We start from the raw sequence: 20,649 nt of genomic DNA, 5'->3' as shown, positions 1-20,649 counted from the left end.
TTCTCCTGTGGTGTCATTACATGTCTTCTGCTGTCCTTGTTGAAGCAACCCAAAGTGGTGGCTTAAATTTTATGATATTAATATTGAGAGCATTAAGTGTCTCCAAAACAAATTGTCTGCCACCTTTTCTTTTAAAGAAGAATATTCTCTCCCACCTATAGAATAGGTAGCTGTTAACCTCTTTATAGGTCATCCTCTGCTCTTATGTGATGGCAGGTTTTTTTTGTCATAGATGTAATGGCCTCTGGATACTGCTTTACTTATGTCATGTTCATCCTTCTCTTGTAACTGTTTTAGGTTAATAATCTTTGGCTCAGGAACCTGGTTAGCAAACAAAATACTTCAGTGCCAGTGCCTTTATCAGATATATATATACATATATATATACACACACACACACATATACACACATAACCTAAAACATATATGTGTGTGTATATTTATAGAGAGAATATAGCTGAATGTATAGGCATAATTTCATGAAGTGAAATACTGTTCCCTCTAAACTGGCATAGGAAAGAGAATTGCCAGTGCGTCATGCCTGCGCCATTGCAGGTTATTACTGTCCAGAACCTGGTGCCAGGGAAACTGTGATTTATGCTATGTTATTACTGTGTTATTCATTGCATTGAGTAATAGTTAATTACAAACATAAACATATTGAGTAGTCTGTGGATAAACCCTGCTACATTCAAGTACCTACATGCTAGCCCTGGCACGGGGAATCAGAAGTCTCATATAGTTTTTTCAGATTTTGAATACTCTGTTGCTAATATTTTGAAGCAGATTTTTACATTTGGCTGTTTCATACTTGATGGCAACTTTGAAGAAGTGATTTGAACAAGACATTTTGGACTTGTGTTCTTTGTTCTGAAACTCAGCATGCTCAAGGGGGTGTCCTTTTTGTGTTTTTGAGCTCTGGGAGTGTTTGACAGTGGCATAAGCTTCTGGGAGGATGTCATTTCATCTTGACTTTCCCAGCAGGATTCAATAGTTAAGGTATGTTTCTCTTTCATTGGTTTTATTCTGTTAGATTTAGGAGACTGAATCATTTATGTTCCATAGTTCAGCCTCTGTGTTTTTATATAGAACATATCCCTGTTTCTTGCAGCTTCTTGTGTTCAGGCTGGAGGCACTCTAGGAACTTCTCTGTAGTACAAAGCCCCTTTCCAGGCCCATGTGGCAGGTTCAATAAGGACTTCTGCAATGCCTTGGAGCTCTCCTGAGGGTTACTTGGTGATTTGCACAATGGTTTCTTTAAAACAACTTGTAAACTCTTCTGATCTGATTTGAGACCACTCATAGTCAAATCCCACTACTAGTTTTATCAGCCTTCAGACAGCACTGATAGGATTTAGTGATTTAGAAGCAGATTCTGCAATCTAATTGTTTTACAGAAAAGTAGCCAGCAACTCATGCAATCTTGCACTGATTGATATCTTTGGCTTCATGTTAACTGAAGAATAGTGTGAAAGACATTGTTTTGTGAAGCCTTTTTTGGTAACCTCTAGAGGCTTTTCTCATTTCTACAGTCACTCTAGTATTTTTCTGGGCTGTATTTTAAGCAGGGCTGTAGGGGCAGAGAACAGTCCTTGGGCACAGACCAAGCATGTGATCACAGACACAGAGTGTCACCCTGTGCCTCTGGCTGCCCTTCAGCTTTTGCCTTGTATTTTTAGCTTGCAGTCTCCTTTGTGGAGGAATTGTCTCTTCTTACTATATTTGTACCACATTTAGCACAGTGGATGGATTGGCAGTTCTGCCCGCTCCTCCCATGGTCTCTAGTAAACAGTAAATACTCAGAAGTGATTCCCTAGTTGTAATTAATGAAGGATTCTGTTTCCAAATGTGTACGTGATCGGGCCTCCTTGTCTGAGGGAAATTCGTTTGAACTGTTCCTTGTCTTGGATGTCGTTGTCACACAACAGGTGCTTCATATCACTGCTCTCCTGCAGTCCGAGCTGGTATTTATTCCTGTTCAATGTCAGATCCTTTTGCTTGGCATAGCAGAGCATACCACACAGCCCTTAAATTGCACTGGGGAGCATATTTAATCATACATCAGCAGATTACCTATAATTAGCTTCATCACAGCTATATCCTTGGAGATCTCCAGGGTGAGGATAATGTCTTCTCAAAGGACTGAAGCAACCCTGCAGGGAAGAGGGAGCCCAGCTGCAAAGTACTGCTCTAATAGATTTGAGCTGACAGAGCCTTTCATATCAGTTTGAAGTTATTCATAGTTTAATATTTTGAAGTCCAGCTTTGACTTGCTTGAGCTGTTCTGGTGGTTAAATACAAATACCTCAGGGCTTTGTCAGTCCTGTACGTTATATAAACTCCTCACTTACTTGCTTTCTACTGTAGTGGCAAGACTTGTCAGTTGGGATGGGGTTTACCTTGCCCAGCATTAGAAGTCAGCGGTTTGTCTATATTTGGGCTAGTCAGCTTAAACTCTTTCAGAGCCTGTTAGGAGCAACATATCTGAACTGTCTAAGACATCTACTTTTGGGATCAGATGAACTGTGCCCTAGAGATGACTGTTTCTTTCCAGAGTGACATACAAATAGAGAAGTCCAAGCTTAGCTGGATGAAACTCACTCAGTACATTCACCCCTCAGTCCAGTCCAGCTTTTCCTTAAACTCTCAGAAACCGCTCAGTATTAGCAGAACTAGGTAGGACTAATCACAACTTTTCTCTGTTGCAGGAGGCACAAAGAAAGCAGATAGAAAAGCAAAGCAGGGTGTGGTGAATCATCTATATTGCTTGTTTGGACCTGTGGGTCCGTCCCAGTTCTGTTACTAATATTTTTTCAAAAAACTCCAAATTATCATCCCTTCTGAGTGTACCACATCTGCTACCTCGTAGGCCATTTAGACCCTTGCAGATCTGGCACATATCCAGGGAAACAGAATCGTGGCTCCTCTTGGGCTAAAGCTTTGGTTACAGTATTGTGGTTACGATACATGCGGTATTGTCCCAGATGGGTAACTCTGTTAGACTGAGAATCACAATGTTTTCCTTTGTTGTTGTTTCTGGCATCCCATGTGATTAGCACCAAAGCTGTTTTCATTCCTCTGAATATTAATCATATCATACCAGCAATTAGTTTTTCCTAGTTATTAATATCTAATAACCTAATTTCCTGTAGACATATATTTAAAAAAGACTGTGTTCTGATTTGGAGTGACCTGTGTCTGCGCTCTCCTGCCACAACCAAAGTTGCTACATCAGGATCACTTTTGTGACTTGAAAATCAGAATGGAATGCGTATAGAAAGTAGAAGCAAGGAAACATCTGGGGATGAGAATAAAGGACAAGAATGTAGGAAAAGTCAGGAAAGGAAAACTGAATTATATTTGGGAGGGTACATAAAAAGCAAAAAGAAAAAATTACATAATTAAAATGTAAAAGAAGGACAAAGGCAGGTTAGAACTTCACTACTTAAGTTGGAAAGGGAGCAAATAGCAGATGATAAAAAATAAAATTGTTTCAGGTTTTCAGTCTCAAAGTTAGTTATGTCCATAAGTTTAGCAAAATTCTAACAAAATGGTAGGAGCTTAAGTTAGAAAACAGAAAGAACAATTAAAGAATATTTTAAGGCATATATATAGAAAGAACCAGAATCTGAAAAATGTATCCTAGAATATTTGAGGAATTAGCAAAAGCTGCCACTGAATTGTTAGTTGTCTGTGACAGCTATGGAGAATGAAAAGACACAGCACACTTCAGCCTTCTCAGCATCATTCCTCAGTAGATTTCCATCTGAATAGTGAACCTATTTTTTCCTTCCTCTTATTCATGCATAGGTTTGTTTCTTTTTACCTTTTATGGCTCTTGCATCTTGAATCTCATTCTTTCCAATATGAATATCCAGGAGTTGGTATTGAAATTCAGAGGAACTGGTGTGAACATTTAGACATGCTTGTGTAAAAAAAAAAAAGAACTCCTTGTAGCCTTTATTCTGCCCCACTGGAAAACTTCTGTTCCACTCCGTGGAAAGTGCTGATTTGAAGTATGGCACAGCAGCAGGTATCAGGTCATTCAAATTATTATGGAGAGGTGTGTGCAAATATACACCTGCTACTGTATTTTACTAGACCTAATGAGCACTATGTGCATCAGAAAATTAATATGTTAAAAAGTTTTGAATGCTTGGAGATTTTTGCTACTCCCACTGCTGTATAGTTAGAGCATATGTATCCATGTATGAAAGCCTGCCATTCAGAGAACTGGTTGAAACCACACTTACATAGTTAGCTGGAAATGAATTTCCAGTCTTGCATTGTGGCTCCTATGAATAGTGTGTATGTCACAGGCCTCTTCAGCATCAGGGAGATTCCTCTCCTGAGAGAGGACTGTTCATCTGAACAAGTGTTCAGTGCTCAGTGATGTGCATATCATCTGTTTATGCTCTTCCGCAGCAAACCGTCCTGCATGGCTGAACTTGCTAGGAATAGTCAGGTGCATGTGCAATGCACAGCTCTGAACGGCCAATAAAGAGGACAGAGAAAACCTAGTCTGTGCTCACAGATCTGTCCGAAGATTTCTTAGAGAGAAAACTGAAATGCTTGTCCATTCTGGAATATTTCTGCAGTGACCTGGGGAGATGTATTTCGGGTGCATCAACTTCTATCTCAGATGAAATCTCAGAAGATGCGCTATGCTAGGGAAAATGTCACAGAACATATAACCTAGCCAAGCATCCTGGCATCCAGGAGAATGAAGCCATGAAGCAAACTACATCTCTCCTGAAACACAGGGATGTCCTAGATAACGTGCCAGCCAGCTGTGAGCTGATCCGACACCTCCTGAAGGCACTGTTGCAGTATTCGTAAGCTAACATCTTCATTTGTCAGCCAGTGATCAGGTCAAAATTTCTCATGTTTTTAGATGAAACCAGAACTGAACAATATGGATACATACACTGAACAAAAACAAAGAATTACAAAAATTCCCATAAAGACTAACATTTATATAATACTTTTCATACATTCTTTCATGCAAAAATATCCTTCCGGCTGTAGAGCAAGGCATTATTAAAACCTGTTATTAACATTTTGTAATTGTTTGGCTCTTAGATCTGACAACACCAAGTTAAAGCTAGTGTAATAAATCTGAAAGCTCAAACTGGTTATGATTGAAATAGCCATCATGATATTTCAGCATGAAGATATGAAAGGTGAAGACTGCAGCTTCCCAAAGCCATTTGAATAGGTACATTGTGTCAAATTGTCTAGTATCATTACCATCAATGCCAGTGGGCATTAAAAATAGAAATTTATTAAATACATGATGAAAACATCCTTCATTACACTTCTGCAGTGGTGCTGCTGCAGAAAGTGTCTTTGGCATCTGGAACTTGATGATGCTTTTTTCGTTCTCCAATGCCTTTCCTTCAGTACCTTTTCTCATTGCGTATTCTATCATGAGGATTTTGTCTAGGTTAGAAGGATGGTACTAGATGAAAAGAAATATTTAGATTAAACAGGAATACTAAGTGTTCTAGAGGAAAAGATGTCAACATACTGAACACATTGTCCAAACCCATTATTAATTTTGAGTAATCCAGTCTTGCTTATAAAGGCCACAGGGGTGATATCATGGGCGTTTATTACCCAAGTGTCAGTGGATCGTATCTTCCTCTCTCTTGCAGGGATTTCTGTTCAGCAATCCTAAGGGCTTCTCCAAACAACAGTTAATTATCTTTCCCAACATCCTACCAGATAGGTAAGTACTTTGCCATTTTACACATAACAATCATAAACATGCTGGCTGTGTGGTATCATAGGGAATTCTTAAAGGATTGTAAAAAGAGGAGCATTGTTTCTTCATCTCTGGCAAAGCAGGTGTATAGACATTATGGACTGAGGGACATGTACTGAGTTAGCCAGCCAGCCAGCAGTGGGCATCTCTAAATGAGAGTCTATGTTCCAGCTCCCAGGCAATATGTACCATTTTTACCTTTTGCATTTATTCAACCATCAGCCTGAATTTGCTGAACTCATGGTAGATGTAAACACATGTCCTAAGCAGAAATCTCACAGCTGGCTTCAGTAAATTAACAAGATCATATTAATATATTTATATCCTGGAGATAACTTCTTGACATAAGTAAACAGATATATTTTGCTTCTCAATTAATTTTAGGTGTAGCTTTGCTACCTGTTCTGATAGGCAGAACATATAGCATGTTCTAATAGACTAACTTTGAAAACCTAAAGGCATGAATGAGTTAGTAACATTTTCATTTAATAGAAATGAACACCATTTTCTGAGTGCATACGCAGTGGCCAAAAAATAGTCTTACTAATCACTGTAACTAAAATGATCAACTAAAATAGAAATTTAGAAGTCTTGTTATGAAATATATTTATCTTGACAGCTATGCTGAAGAACATTTGATGTTCACCAGAAGAAGCCAATCTGAGTCAAACATTGGTTCATTTCAACTGTTGGTTCATGTCCAACAAAAGCTCCAAGATAGGAAATCTTGACCATTTATTGTTAGCATAAATATCTAAGAGGCACTTGGATACTTTGAGAATGGGGCTAGGGTGTTTATCTATATAAACATTGTAGGTAAACATCCTCTAGTGATCAAGAGCTTGTGAAATTTGTATAATGATCTGTTCTGTTTCAAACTTCTGACCTGAGATAAACCACACAGTCTCTCCTCCCCTATTTGGGTGTTGTAAGAATAGCTGTATGTTCCTGTGTATCCAGGCATCATAGTAATAGGAGCCTTGTAAATGCCTTAGCAAAACAGATAGATAAAATAGCAGGCGACAGAGATCATCTCTGGCACATCTCCTGGCTATTTCCCCTCTAAATATGAATCAGGCTTCATCCAGGCAGAGCTCATTCATGTCCTTGTTCATGACCATGCGTTTGGAAGCACTTGTTGGATGTGATAACGCACTATTTCATTGTTAGTTTTCTGCATTAAAGGAAAAGCAAATGCAACTAGAGATCCTGTACGGTGCTCAGGACGCTAGCAGGCAGAGGGAAGGGTGGGAACTGGTCTCTGGGTGGTTCTCTGGTCTCTTACAATGGTCAGAGTGGATTGAATTGTTTGGGGCAGAGCAGCTTAATGCCTTGCAGAATCATGGCCTGCTTTCCAGCTGCCTTTGCATATGTTCCTTTATTTTTTTAATCAAGGAAGGAAAATCCCCAATTAAAAGTAAGTCTGTTGAGATGTTTCATACTTACCTGTTAGTTAAAGCAATGCAATTAGAATGCTGTAGATGACAGACAATTCTGCAATAAGCACAACACAAAGAAGCATTTAAAAATTAAGAGATGGAGGTAAAAGTAACTCAGAAGATATTAAATAAATATTTCATCATATTTCCCAGATTCTTCTGTATTCATAGATCCTTAGTTTATATGCAGAAGTTTTAACTCAGTATATGCAGATAAAATGGCACTGTGCCATTAGTGATTGACACTGTGCCACAATGATAAGTTGATTTTTGCAAGGAAGGAAAATAATCTATATCAGAGTATACTGGACGCCAAACTGTAGGTAGTAGAAACCACCTAGGAAACCTATTCCATAAAAAAAAGGTTGCTGACTGATATAATTGTATTGTTTGCATGCATGGCTGGATTGGATGTAACCTGTAGCAAAACATCACATTTAGGAAAATACCTGGTTCAAGAAAAACATTTTTAACTGGGAATTTAAATGTGGGAAATTGGATATTCTGAGCATTTAAGTTATTTTCCCTTTTTCACCTTCCAGAAAACAAAACCAAGCCTAACCTGGATAGTCATGTAAAGAATGTACTTCTTAAAGCCCAGATTTGACCTCATTCTCCATTAAGTCTGTTTTCCTCCTGGGGCACTCCCTCCCTGCTGTTTATGCTCCTCGCGAGTAAGATAGGATGCTTAGAGCACAGCTACGCATATATTTCTTTCAATGGCAGTGCGACCTTGCACAGCTCCTGCGCCTCTCGCAGCTCTTCCTCCCACCCTTCCCCTGCCTCTGTGGCTGGGCCAGCAGGATGGCTTTGCAGCAGTGGGAACAAGCATTTGGGCATGGAGGAGGGGAATGGGACCATTTAGTATCATTGCTACTGAGATGAATGCATGTGCAAGTTTTGCCTCTAATCTGGGTATCTTTGCAGGTATCTTCTAATCCATATGCACAATACTGTTTTGAGTTGTTTTATCAGTGTCTTTTACTGCATCAGCAAGGTGGTGTGTGAAGCTGTTTGGGCTTTCAGATTGGGAATAAACAAACTAGTCACATTGGTTCCTTACTCTTCACTTCAGTCTAAGAACTGGAAAGAAGTGAAATACTTGTAAGTGCCATCAAATGTCAATGCCTGCTTTCCTTTTCCCTATTGCTGCAGACATCACAACTGAGATATTTTGTCATTAGTGTGCTATAACCAGAAAACCCCAAAGCAATGATGCATTTTCTTTCTGTTTCTTTCTGTCCCATAAAATAGTCTATATGGCAGCTCAGTGTCTGAGTACTGCAGTGTAACTTATCTGAAAGAGGTTTGGGAATGCTTGTTTTGTACAAAATGAGGTTTATTTATCAAAAAAATACACCAAATTGTAACAATATTTCAAAATTAGTAGAAAGATAATTGAGTAACATTTCTTGGAGTTAGAACACACACATCCATGGGCATAACTGTCTCAGTTTAGACATACCCTTTTATCTAAGTTAATATCCTAGATGAAAGTATTGCCTGAATTAACGGTTATAATCAATGCACACTTTCATAATCTTTGCACACAGAGAAATGTTTTTCATCCATGCTAGACTTGAGAAAGCTGCAAGGCCCTGGAACTACAAAGGCACATTTGCACATCAAACTCAAAGCATGTGAACAGCGAGTGAAGTAAGGGATGGTAAGAGGAGAAAAGCCTAAGCAACCTAAGTGCACAGAGGTATCTGTTTCCTAATGATCTGTTTGTTTTAGACCAGAAGTTTCATATTGCAATCAGTAAAGATATGTGAGTTGCACTGCACACACATTTTTTGTGAGTGTTGGTCAAAGTTTATATTAGCAGGCTTTGAAGGATAAAAGCTTTAGAATAAAGTGCCATTTTGTGGCAGACCATATTAAGGCTTGCAAACTATCTGCCTACCAGCAGCCAAAAAACTCAGAGCATCTCTTGAAATGCATTTAACGTGGAAAAAGTTTTCTACAGGTAGAATTTGCTTTCTGGCATTGCTTTGACTGTTACTCAAGAACCTGTCTGTGCCATGAGTTTTCAGCTGTTGGTGGTGTTTGCATTAAGTTGTGTAACTGGTTCTTAATGCCCGTTACGTAACGATGCATAGATTGCAGTCCCTGCAGAAATCACAGCTGACAGGGTAAGCATGGTTTCAGTGGTTACTCTCAGCTGAACTAATTCTACATTATTTAAAATCCTCCCTACATAAACCAAATGTTGCAGAGCTTGATTAATATAGAAGCCTGTAAAAGTTCAGATAGGCCTCAGAAAGTATGTAGCTGTGATTGTGTTTTAATATAGTATATAAGGATGCACGTAACAGTGTGATGCAGCTCTCCTCATGTTGGTGTGAGTTTAGCGACAGACTTTTGTGAAGACATCACAAGAATCTTGGTCTAGATTGGCTAAAATATGATAATGTGTACACAGAAAAGACATTAGAACAAGACTTGCACAGTCAAAAGCCATGAGGTATTTTGATTTTATACAACATCTACTGTGTTAGTCCTCTTTCTTGTATTTAAGTGAATTTTAATTAGGCTAAATCAGGATCTGGATTGGGGAGAGAGAGTCTAAAGATGTCTTGGACATTACTTTAAATAGAATCTAGCCTAAAACGGAAAAATATTGAAGAGACTCGAGATTAGGGGAGTATCTTAGTGTAACGAAAATGAAAATGAAATAAATATTTGTCTAAATCTAAATCAGAAGATTTGTAGACAGTTGTAATTTGAAATGTGCAAGTTTACTTATAGTAACATTTACCTCTTTTCCTTCTCTAACATTAATTTAACATCTTTCTAGATGATTGATGTTGAATTCCCAAAGCAAACCCCAAAAGTTAGGTTTAAGGCATTTCTTCATCGGAATTCCCCATCCACCATATATTCCCCATCCCTATCATATATTTTCCTCTGTGGTCCTCTGAAAATGAACATTTTCCTTTGCAAGGAACCTTCTTCAATTCTTCACAGAAACTGACTGCATGAATACAAAATGCGGCACCTCTGCGGTCAGAAGCCACATGCTGTAGCTTTACCAGGGGGACAGATGGGACAGAGACAGGGAGGGAGTGGATCATGCTACTGACCACGGTGTTGCCAAATGGCTCTCCGGCTCTTTGATCATGATTGTAGCAAGCACTGTCCTGCTTCCAGATGTTGCAAGTACAGAGATATGGATGACTTTTTCTCCAGAACTGTGTGACCCAGGCTATGTGAGATTTAACAACGCCCAGATTAGAAAATAAATCATGTTTCAAAATATATTGACTCTCACTTTGAGGGTGGAGCATGAGCAGATATCTATGCTAGTGCTTGAAATATTAGTTAAAATATAGTAGCTAAGACATTTTTAGCTACACCCTGTCTTCCTAGTGTAAACAAACTACAAAATTTTGCTCCTTCTTTTGTCATTGGTGGTACTTCCTGGCCCAGGTACACTAATAGTCAACTAGAGGAGCTAAAATGGAACTAGGAATGAACAGAAATATCTGGATGATCCCATGATGTAGATTGGACCTGAGGCTGATATTTGCCCCATTGTCCTGTTGGAAGCTGTTCCAGAAATTACTTAACTGGGTAGGAGCCTTCCCCAGTTTCCAGTCTGGCCAGTGCTTATTCAGTTTCTCAGTGTTTGCCAACTTTACCTCCTACCTCACAGAGGCTTTCTTCCCCAAATGGTGCTTCCTCTCATGAATTTCCAGAAGGAAGCCTCTCTTGGTCTTTGTTTCTTTAATCACCATAAACATGTTAAGATTATTCTGCTAGCCCTCTTTTGTGCCTGCTACAGTGCCAAGTCATCTGTTTAGAAGATGGGTATCCACACTGAACGCAGTATTGTGGATGAGGTTTTATACCTTTCCTAATAATGACACTTCCTAATAATGCATGGATATGTTTTAGTTTTGTTGGAAATATTGTGGGAAATACTTGTCTTTCTCACATGGCACCTGGCTGGTGGCTCACGCTCACACTATGATCAACTTAAAGCGTTTTTCTTTTTTTTTTTCTTTTTTTTTTTTTTACCATTTCTAATTGACTGTAATGACAACTTAAAATAAAATGCTGTTAGTTCCTAGGTGCACTCTTGCATTTCATCCCATTTCTATTACTTTGGTCCCTAAGATCATCCAATTTTGATTCTCATTTTATGGGCAGTGCTTCCCAAACTTTTATTATTCATGAACTTCATTAGCATGTTCTAACCTTTTGTGACATGTGAGAAATACTGAATAAGAACTATCCACAAAAACATGCATGAGAAATGTGATAGGTGAAAATGTGGAGAAAGTAGTGTTGTGAAAAATGCTGGATAAACAGCACTCAGCTCTGTTTGATCCTGATGACACTGCAATAATATAGGTAGAAAATGAGAGGAAAAACTGTTCTTGTAAGGAAGACTTGGAGGCAGATGCACACCCAGCCTAAGCTGGCCACTAAAGCAGAATTCTGATTTTATGTTACCAGAGCTACTGTGAACTTTTAACAAATGGCGATGATGGATTAGGTGCTCAAATTTGACCAATTTTTTATGCTAGATAAAATAGTGTTTTTTTTCAGTTCTGTGGTGCTGAAAAACAAATGTTTTAAAGGAAGAAGCTGATATAACCTTCTCTTGTATCTCAGGTAAGATTGATTAGCTCCTAATGAGAACCATCAATCATTTCACTTCATTCCCCCAAACAGCTGTCTCAGAATACTTCTGTCTTATGGCCTAGGTTATTTTCCTCTGCTGCAGGGAACCTGTATCATAATCTCCTGCTGCATATAAGGGTAAAACAAACAAAAAATGTCCAAAAAACACTTATGCTAGCCCTGGTATGCAGAAAAAGAAAGGGGAAAGTGAAGTAGGAAGAAACAAGGAGTATATGACCTGCATTATCTTAAATCTGAAAGATCTGTGGAGTGACTGTGTGAAGCTGACAAATAGCTTTATGAACCCCCCGTCATGCTATGCCCCATGTAATGTTCCTGAAGCGAAGCATGGCCGTGTGGAAGTTCCTGAGCTGGTAATATGCACTATCGTTTTGTAAAGTGGAAAGGACAGAGCTGCAAAGAGATCATTTGCAAGAGACGGCATCCTTTTCAATAACTCTGATATTCACCCTGGAATAATGAAGCAATTTAATAGTTCAGGGTATACACATAAAAGATTGCTGCTGCCAGTAAGGTGGAAGGAGCTTGCGAAAGTATCGGGTAATGCTTCAAATAATTACCCCTCCCCCAACACCCAAAACCAAAAACACCTAAGTAGGATTTATGCGGTTGTGAACTGAATAGCTGTTACTTAATAACTGACCAGATATCCTTCTGCCTGATCAATCGGTATCATTTTGGTCAAATGATCACTGATAGTTTGTGAAATCTAGCACTATAATACAATTGTTGGCTCAGTCTTGGGACTTAAACAAGAATATTTTTCTGCAGTTCCCAGATCTAGGACACACATCAGTGGGAGCAGGAAAAAAATGCTTTTGTTTGGGAAACACGCTGTGGGAAAATCACTCAACATGATTTGAATGTCAGAATTAAAATGCAACGACTGGCGTAGCTAGATTACTGCAAAGAGAAGACCAAAGGCAAAAAATTGCTTTTGTCAGGGTTCTCAGTTAATTTTGTAGTGCAGAAACAAATTTATAGTTTATCTTTTCTTTATTGCATTCACAGACAAAATTTCAGTTACATAAAACCAATTATACATAATTACAACAAACTAAAGCCAGGAGACCATGTATATATGAGAGACTGACTTACAAAAAAGAAATATATCTAGACATCTATGGGAACTTTTAGTTCCTGTTTACCTTTTGCAAAACCAAAATCAGTGAACCCATTCTGTGTTTACCTATGTAAATCTGTTGGAGGGTTTTTTGTTTGTTTTTTTTTTTTGTTTTGTTTTGTTTGTTTGTTTTTGACCTTTGGAGATGGCTCTTGGTCTGCAGAGGAAATAATCAGCTCAGAGACAGCAAAATATTGGGGGTTGTAGTGCCTTCATTGGAGTGTGCAGTAGTCCCGGGGAGGATGTTGTTTGCATCAGGTTGTTTAACAGACTTCTGATACTCTTTAACTTTTCCAAGGTGTTTTCAAAAGATGTTCTAAAAATCCTGCCATAACTTCCCATGAGCAGGTCTCATGCCTTTCATATCAAAGGCATTATGACTCTTCCAGTGGCGCATCCCGTAGCGCCCACAGCTCGCGCCTCGCCAGTGCCGTACCAACGCCTCTGCTGCTCTGTGGGACTGCAGGGGCCAGATGCTGCCGGTCTGTGATCTGCTGGGTCTGGCACCGGGGCTCCCAGGCTGGGAGAGGGGCTGGACTCTGGAGACAGTCAAGCACTGTGCACTGCAAAATAGCACTCTCCTGAATACCTGTAACAGAGGGGAGGGATGGCACACCATGCGATTCAAAACCCATGTCGTATAACCTGCTGCAAGGAGCTTTGTGCACTGTGAGTTGAAAGAGCTGCCTATGATCCCAACTGCCAATCTTTACAGAGCTTTGAGTTATAAGATCTGAAAAGTCCTTGTAAACCTGTCAACTGCTAAACAGAGCAAACCTGAGCAGTGAAAATCTCTTCCTTTTAAGACACTGATGAAGGACTTGTCTGGCATCTCATGGTAACTAGGGATTGTGTTATTCTACAGGGATGTTGCAGTCCTTCACAGATGAGTCACAGCAAATTTGATAAGATCATAATTTATAATATTCCTTTTTTTTTCAAAATGGTCCATACTTCCCTCAACTCTGATTTCTTTATTTCTAAATTTCCTTGGTTGTTTCTTTGGAGGGACAGAAAGCAGCTCTGTGTTCCTGGTGGGGGAACTGAATCAGAGGAAACTGTTCGTTGTACTGTCTTCTGCAGGGACTTGGCAACAAGAAGTCAATTGACCTTGACATAAAATAAAGCCATTAGTAGAACTTGAAATATCTGCAAACACAAAACTGGATTTATCCTTTATATAACCAGTCTTGTATGGTAATTTTTAATGATTTACAAATGGCTAATATTTTTATGTATCCAAAATCATCTATGGCCTATATACAATAAATTAGTCATTTCATCCTTCTTGTGTTATTTTTCAGATAAAATCAATATTTAGATAAAATATCAACTTTGCAAATTGTCTCAACAAACAAAAGCAGAGAATTGAAATAACCACTTTTACAAAACTTCCCGCTTGTCCCGTGCAGGGACCTTCTCTCTAGGAAGATGAAGGAACGGGGAAATTTGCACTGCTGTGCTAGATGCTGATTAAGGTCTGCGTATGGGAGAATCTTGTCCCAGATTCTGGCAGTCAGTATCCCTGATCACTTGTACGTAATATAGGTATGTGTGTAATTGCTTAATAGATGAATGGTGCCATGATTGCAAGTTTAGAAGTTAGTTGTGCTAGTTTTAATCCAGTAATGCTTTCTGTTAGAACAAAAGCCCTTTTTGTACTAATGCGGGTAACAAATTCAAGGGAAAAGCTAGGAGCAGCTTTGGCTGAAATGCACTTATCTTTTCAAGATTACAGTAACAAAGATGATGTTTGAATGGAAAGAAATTGCAGAAACACAATGTTCTGTATTACATAGCAGAGAGTAACTGTACTCTTAATGAATTTTGTATTTGTTCTCAAGATAAGGGAGATGAAATAGATGAGACGGAATCATTTGTCTTGAAAGGGGATAAAAAGCATAGCCAAACCATTTCTTTGTACAATATTATCAGTCCATTTCATGGCCTGTTGCCACTCTCAAATGTTTTTAATATATTGTATACCAAAAGCAATAATGCTGACACTGAGTTCTGTGACTGCCAGATTGCACAGTCGTTATTGTTCACAGTCATGTGAGGTCAAGTCCGATCACGGCAGACAAAGGAGCTTTGTATGTATCTTTACTGCCTCCTCGCCCAGTTTTTGGTTTCCTAACTTTTGTAGCACTCCCTGGGTTGCAAGTTTCTTTTTAAACAGGATGCTGTGTACTCTTTTGTAAACATGTCTCCATTACTAAAAGTGACATCATGGGAATCGCTAAAAGCTAGCTGGAGCACAGAGCAGGGATAGACCCTATTTAAAAAGAAATCCCCCTCTCCCTTCTCCCTCCTCCTACCCACAGCATTGTCTAGCAAAGAGATACTTTGTTGCACTCCTCTGGAAGCCAGTGAGGCATTTAAACAAAGGAAGGACTAAGCCTTATTTAAAAAAGATGAATCTTGCCAGCTTTTTCTCATTCGAGGACTAGTGCGCACAATGCGGTTTGCAGTTAGTTCACACAGAGCCAGGCATCTGCTGATTTGCCATCATCTGCAAATCCACTCACTGGCCTCACTAGCACAGTAAACACCTCATCTTAAGAAGTTTAAAAAGATGTATTGCAAAACTCGGGCATGCTCCCACTCCCGCTGAGAGCAGTGGCAAGCCTCCCACTGACTTCGACAGAAGCAGGACAGAGTCTCTTTTCTGGACTCGGGGCCCAGCGGTATTTGAGCTTTTGGGACACATGCAAGCTCTGAAAGCCTGCTCCTTTCGGGCATTCCAAAATTTTCCCCATTTGCTCGATTCCATAGCAACACAGCATCACCATCAAGCTCTGAATGCTGAAATGAGATTTTACTACTAAGCCTGAGGATTTATACAAGCGTGTCCTGTTAAAAGACCTTGCTGAGCTGCAATTGCCATTGGACTAATTCTTCATCCTTTTCAGATGAGTGACAAAATTATCTCTGGATTTATTTTATAACAAGCCAACAGTTCAGTAAGGTTAGAAAAACTAGGAAACTACAATCATATCAGAAGCAAAATTCTTTTTTGATTACAAAGAATAAGCTATGTTTGAGTAAAACAGTATCTATTTACTGTTCTTTCCAAAACAATGTAGAAAATAGCCTAAGCATTTTTCTCATAAGTGATGATAAAGTCAGACCCTAGAGACTGCATAAAGTGATGAAAACACCATTGTGGCTAAGACAATTGTTCCAGTATTACTTATATCACGGAAATAATTTTTTTGCAACCTGAAAAAATACACCAGGGGAAAAGGGTGTGCATGGAAAAAAAAGTGCCAAAAGACCCTTACTAGATTCTGAATGTATTACAGTTTATCTTTAGAATTTAAAATACAGTGCAGTTCAGTTTGTGTTACACTCCGTGACTGAGAGTTTGCTCTGGGTTACATCACAGTATGCTGAACCAGTGCACTGTTTGATCCTGTGTTATGACAGTAAATACTATATGAAAGGGGAAAAACATCGAATAAATTCTATACCTAGAGAAGGTAAAACTGCATGTAAGAAATACTAATGGTCCTTTATAATGTAAAGTACCTAATAGTAAATTTTCAAGTAAAAATGCAAATGCAATGGAGCAATGAAATGATTAGACAACACTAATAAGAATTTTAACTCCATTTCATACATTTTCCTAAACTCTAGATATAAATATTTATTGTGAAGCCTGTTTCTTTGTATTCAATTTTCATGTGATCCAGTTGTTGAACCGTTTCCTCTGATCTGATTTTTGAGATCAGTTCTGTAGCTTAAGTCACAGCTATGGGTTCCCCTTATCGCATGCTGTCCCAGTTGCAGAAATGGACCCATCCTGGAAGCAAATTACTGAGCAGGATGAGGGCTGGATCACTATGTTGGGCCCTTGGCTACTTCTGTAATGTAAATGGAAGTACAGAAATAAGTGATAGAGCACTGGATTTCAGTTTTCTCGTAGTTTTCCCTTTTGACGCACGCTTTTACCACTTAGGATACGCTGCATTCAGTCCTGCGTGCAGGATGTGGCCCAGCTAACTGGCCGAGTCCACAGCAGCAGAGACGGCCATTTCTTTCTCTGTCCTCCATAATTCTACTGAGTCAACAAGATGTTCGTTATGCAAGTGAAATTGAGATTAGGATGTCATAATTGAGATGACACTAATCTGACAGGAGCACTGGTACTCTATAGCAATTAAACCCTGATGTAATTTTTCTCTTCATATAGATGGCCTCTTGGGCTAGATTCTGGGTAGTTACAAATCCATTTAGCTTCAGTCCACACAAATGAAACCAGAATCTACTGTCCCTTGCTGAAATTCAGTAAATCAATCAGTGAAAAACTACTTATTTGAACTAATGCTCCTTCATGAGAACGGAAAAACACAGAACCGCTAACCAAATTTGAAATTCTTGGCCAAGATGAAAAAAATTGGGGAAAAGTTCAGGATGTGAATGTGCTGTAGGAACCACAATTGGATATTGTACTTTCAGTACGCAAAATATGATGCCCTGAAAGTGGTGCTTTGCTCAGGCACTTGGTATTATGCAGAAAAACAGTATTTTTATAAGAACTGTATGTTTCACTAGATGGTATCTTATTGCTATATTTTTGTAATTCGAAAGACAGACATCTTTCACTCCAAAGTCCACCTTGCATCACAGTGCACTCTCTTTTGTTGCTGGGCCTTAAATGGAGGGAAATTCAGACCCAAAATCACTTCTGGCCCATTAACTGAGGAAGACTCTTCATAAGGTAATCAACTGTAATAGCTCCATGATATTCTCCTGGGTGCATTCAGTTATGGGGTATAAGGCAATTCATGCATGCAAGTAGCAGTGTGGATTGCTTGCTTGGAATTACTATTATTATTATTATTGTTATTATTATTATGCATTTTCCTCTGTATGTGTGAGAAGCTCTTCTTACTTGTGATAAACTCAAAATGACAGCCAGAAGGAAAATATCTTCTTGTATGACATAAAAAAGTGTATGTGGCATACTTACATTAGCATAAAATGGTGTCTTATATTTTGTCACTTTGTACCTATGTTGCACTGTTCTAAGTAACAGTGAGGAATCACACGTTTGGAGGGAAATGCAGGTATTAGTCTCTCCCTGTGTATGTAACTCAAATTAAGCCGCAGAAAGGCTATATTTAAACAGTTCGAGACTGCCAAAGCCAAAAAATACCACGAGGCCGTGTTTGTTTATCTGCAGCAATCTCAATCAACATTTACTTTTGCATCCAGCAGAAGACCAGCTGGCTCTGCCGCAAGGCCAGCCGCCGGGTCGATGCCCGTCCCGAGTTTTCTGCCGCTGTCCCGCCGCCCGCGGCAGCCGAGCCGCCCCGGCCCGGCCGCCCCGGCCCCGGCCGCCCCGCAGAGCTCCCCGCCGGCGCCCCGGGCCCCGGGCAGCGGCGCCGGGCCGGGAGGGGGCGGCGCGGCCGCTCCATGGCGACGGGCGCTCAGGAAGTCGCGTCAGGCGCGGCGCCGCCGCACGCGGCCGGCGGGAGGGCAGAGCCGGGGCCGGCGCGTCGCTGCGGGGCCGGCGCCGCAGGTAGGGGGGGCCGGGGCGGGGCGGGGCGGGGCGGAGCGCTGCGCTGCGGCGGTGCCGCCGCGGGGCGCCGGCATGTGGGCGCGGGCTGCAGCGCGGAGCACTGGTGCGCCCGGCGCGGGGGCCTCGGGGCGCAGCGCGCGTGGCCGGGCCGGGTCGGAGCAGCGCCGCGCCGGGTGAGGCAGCGCCGCGCCGGGTGAGGCTGGGGCGGGGCGCGGCGGCGGCGGGGCCGGGACCGGGGCCGGGGCCGGGGCCGGGAGCGGGAGCCGCGCGGGGATGGCGGGCTGCGGCGCCTGGGCAGCGTGAGCGCTGGAGGAGCGGGGTCTGTTGGAGGTACGTGTAGAGCTGCTGATGGCCGGAGAGGCTTTTAATCAGCTGCCTTTTAAAGCCCGTGTTTTCCGTGCGCAAGTGCCGCGAAGGTGACTTTGGGCAGGGTTGGAGGATGTGTCTCGCTTTCGCTGCTTAGGCACTCATGAGCGTTATGTTGTGTTTGTTGAATAGTTAAGTATTAATTTGCCCGAGCCCCAGTAAAATGAGAAGCAAGGTAAACCTGAGATCCGGGGAAAACAAAAAAAGGATAACTTATGCGCTTGGGCAGTGTCGAGATAAGTATGTGCATACGTACATATATATATATATGCTACCTCAAACTGCAGCTCGTGCTGGGAGCTTTGCACATGGAGATGTTACAGGAGAGTATTGTGGCTATGGGTTTGGGGAGGACTGCAAGTAAAGTAAAATGCTGGACTAAAAATTTAGGCCTTGCTCTTGCAAATGTTAACACACAGGTTGGGAACAGTCTTATTCCTGGAAGTCTTATAGCATCGGGGACATAAAACAGTTTCACTGCAGTAACGGGTTGAAGAGGCAGCGTTGGCACTTCACTGTTTTCCTTGATTAAAATGCGAGGAGTCTTTTTCCGTAGAGCTCCACAGCAAAGCGGTTTAATGTGTCTACCTTTGCAGATGTGCGATATAGTGCTGAGTTCTTTTGGTGTATTTGGCCTACCGTTTTGTTTGGCTGAGGGAGAATTATTCTGTTTTCTCTATGAACTGTAAAACTTCAATTTAAAAATCATTATGCAAGTTTGGACTTCTTACTGCTTTTTAATCTACAACGTCACTTCAGTCAGCAGCGTGTTCAGAGTTAGGCATGCATTCGTACAGTGCATCCTTTCCTTCAAAGAGTTTGAAAACTGGTTTGGCTACAGTGAGGTCAGACATATGAAATCTTCTGTGAGATAGGATTGGGAGAGAATATTAAAGAAAAGTTTTACAAATGATAGGTGTCCTTGAGAGAGACATGATGAAAGAGTGAGGTCATGTAATGCAAGAGAGTAGTAAACTTTTGGAAGTGGCTGAAATACGTATCCTTTTGGCTGAATAGTTTAAACCATGTATGGTTTACACACACACACGCACTCACACACACACATATATAAAAAAAAATTATTTATTTATCTTGCAGCTTCTGGTCTTCAGTTCAAGTTGGGTGTCATGGATGAAACTGCCTTGTCCCTTGGAACAATAGATGTTTCTTACCTGTCCGCCTCCGCGGAGTGCAGTATCAGTAGATGTAAGCATTCCAGTGAAGAATGGGTAAGTACGAGTTTTGAATGCAGCTGGCCATTTTTGTCTTATTTTTACTTCAAGTTGAAGATGACCTTTTATTTATTTATTTATTCATTCATACTGTGAAGACTTGAGATAAGGCACTGTATCTCTTTTATGCATGATATAGTTTTCTTCTCAATATAACTTGAAGTGTGAGGAGAAACCACCAGTTCAGTGTTGTGTCTAAGACTAATGTTGCTAGAAAGGAAAAACCTTCATATCAAACCCTGTTAGCAGTCCTGTAGTGTCCTGGTATGATGTTATTAATCATTTTATATGGCAGTAAATGATCAAAGTTCCATTCTGTAATAGATTAAAGTCAAACAGAAGTCTGCCTGCTCTCCTGAAGGATGTGGTGGTTTTAAAAGCTCAGGTGAAAAGGAGTGTGAGGCTGAAGATGGGTGGTCATGTAGCCGTTATAGCTGGAGCTATTCATGCAATACAGGAGGCAGAGAAAATTTGGTGGATATAAAAAAGGAGCTATTAAAAGTCTGTGTCCTGTGTTGAGACTTGGGATTTGAAGGAGGCGA

General features: G+C 40.5%; 1 protein-coding gene across 7 annotated transcripts in view; it reads left to right on the top strand.

Moving 5' to 3' along the window:
• The first annotated feature begins 5,712 nt into the window (after positions 1 to 5,712).
• The window catches only part of GPAM (glycerol-3-phosphate acyltransferase, mitochondrial), a 46,220-nt gene continuing 31,283 nt past the window's right edge, over positions 5,713 to 20,649 (top strand). For 2 of the 7 annotated variants that reach the window (XM_064514218.1, XM_064514217.1), the window contains exons 1-2: positions 18,381 to 18,509; positions 19,974 to 20,104. In XM_064514218.1, coding sequence (XP_064370288.1) covers positions 18,404 to 18,509; positions 19,974 to 20,104 — 237 coding nt within the window. In that variant the 5' untranslated portion in view covers positions 18,381 to 18,403. Of the gene's footprint in view, positions 5,732 to 18,380; positions 18,510 to 18,546; positions 18,703 to 18,745; positions 18,840 to 19,973; positions 20,105 to 20,649 lie in introns of those variants that run through there. The other 5 variants (XM_064514222.1, XM_064514219.1, XM_064514221.1 and 2 more) reach the window with 5 other exon arrangements.

The sequence above is a fragment of the Dromaius novaehollandiae genome, chromosome 6 (assembly GCF_036370855.1).
Source record: "Dromaius novaehollandiae isolate bDroNov1 chromosome 6, bDroNov1.hap1, whole genome shotgun sequence".
Classification (NCBI taxonomy): domain Eukaryota; kingdom Metazoa; phylum Chordata; class Aves; order Casuariiformes; family Dromaiidae; genus Dromaius; species Dromaius novaehollandiae.
Note: the sequence above shows the minus strand (reverse complement) of the source record. Positions and strands in the feature narration are given on the sequence as shown.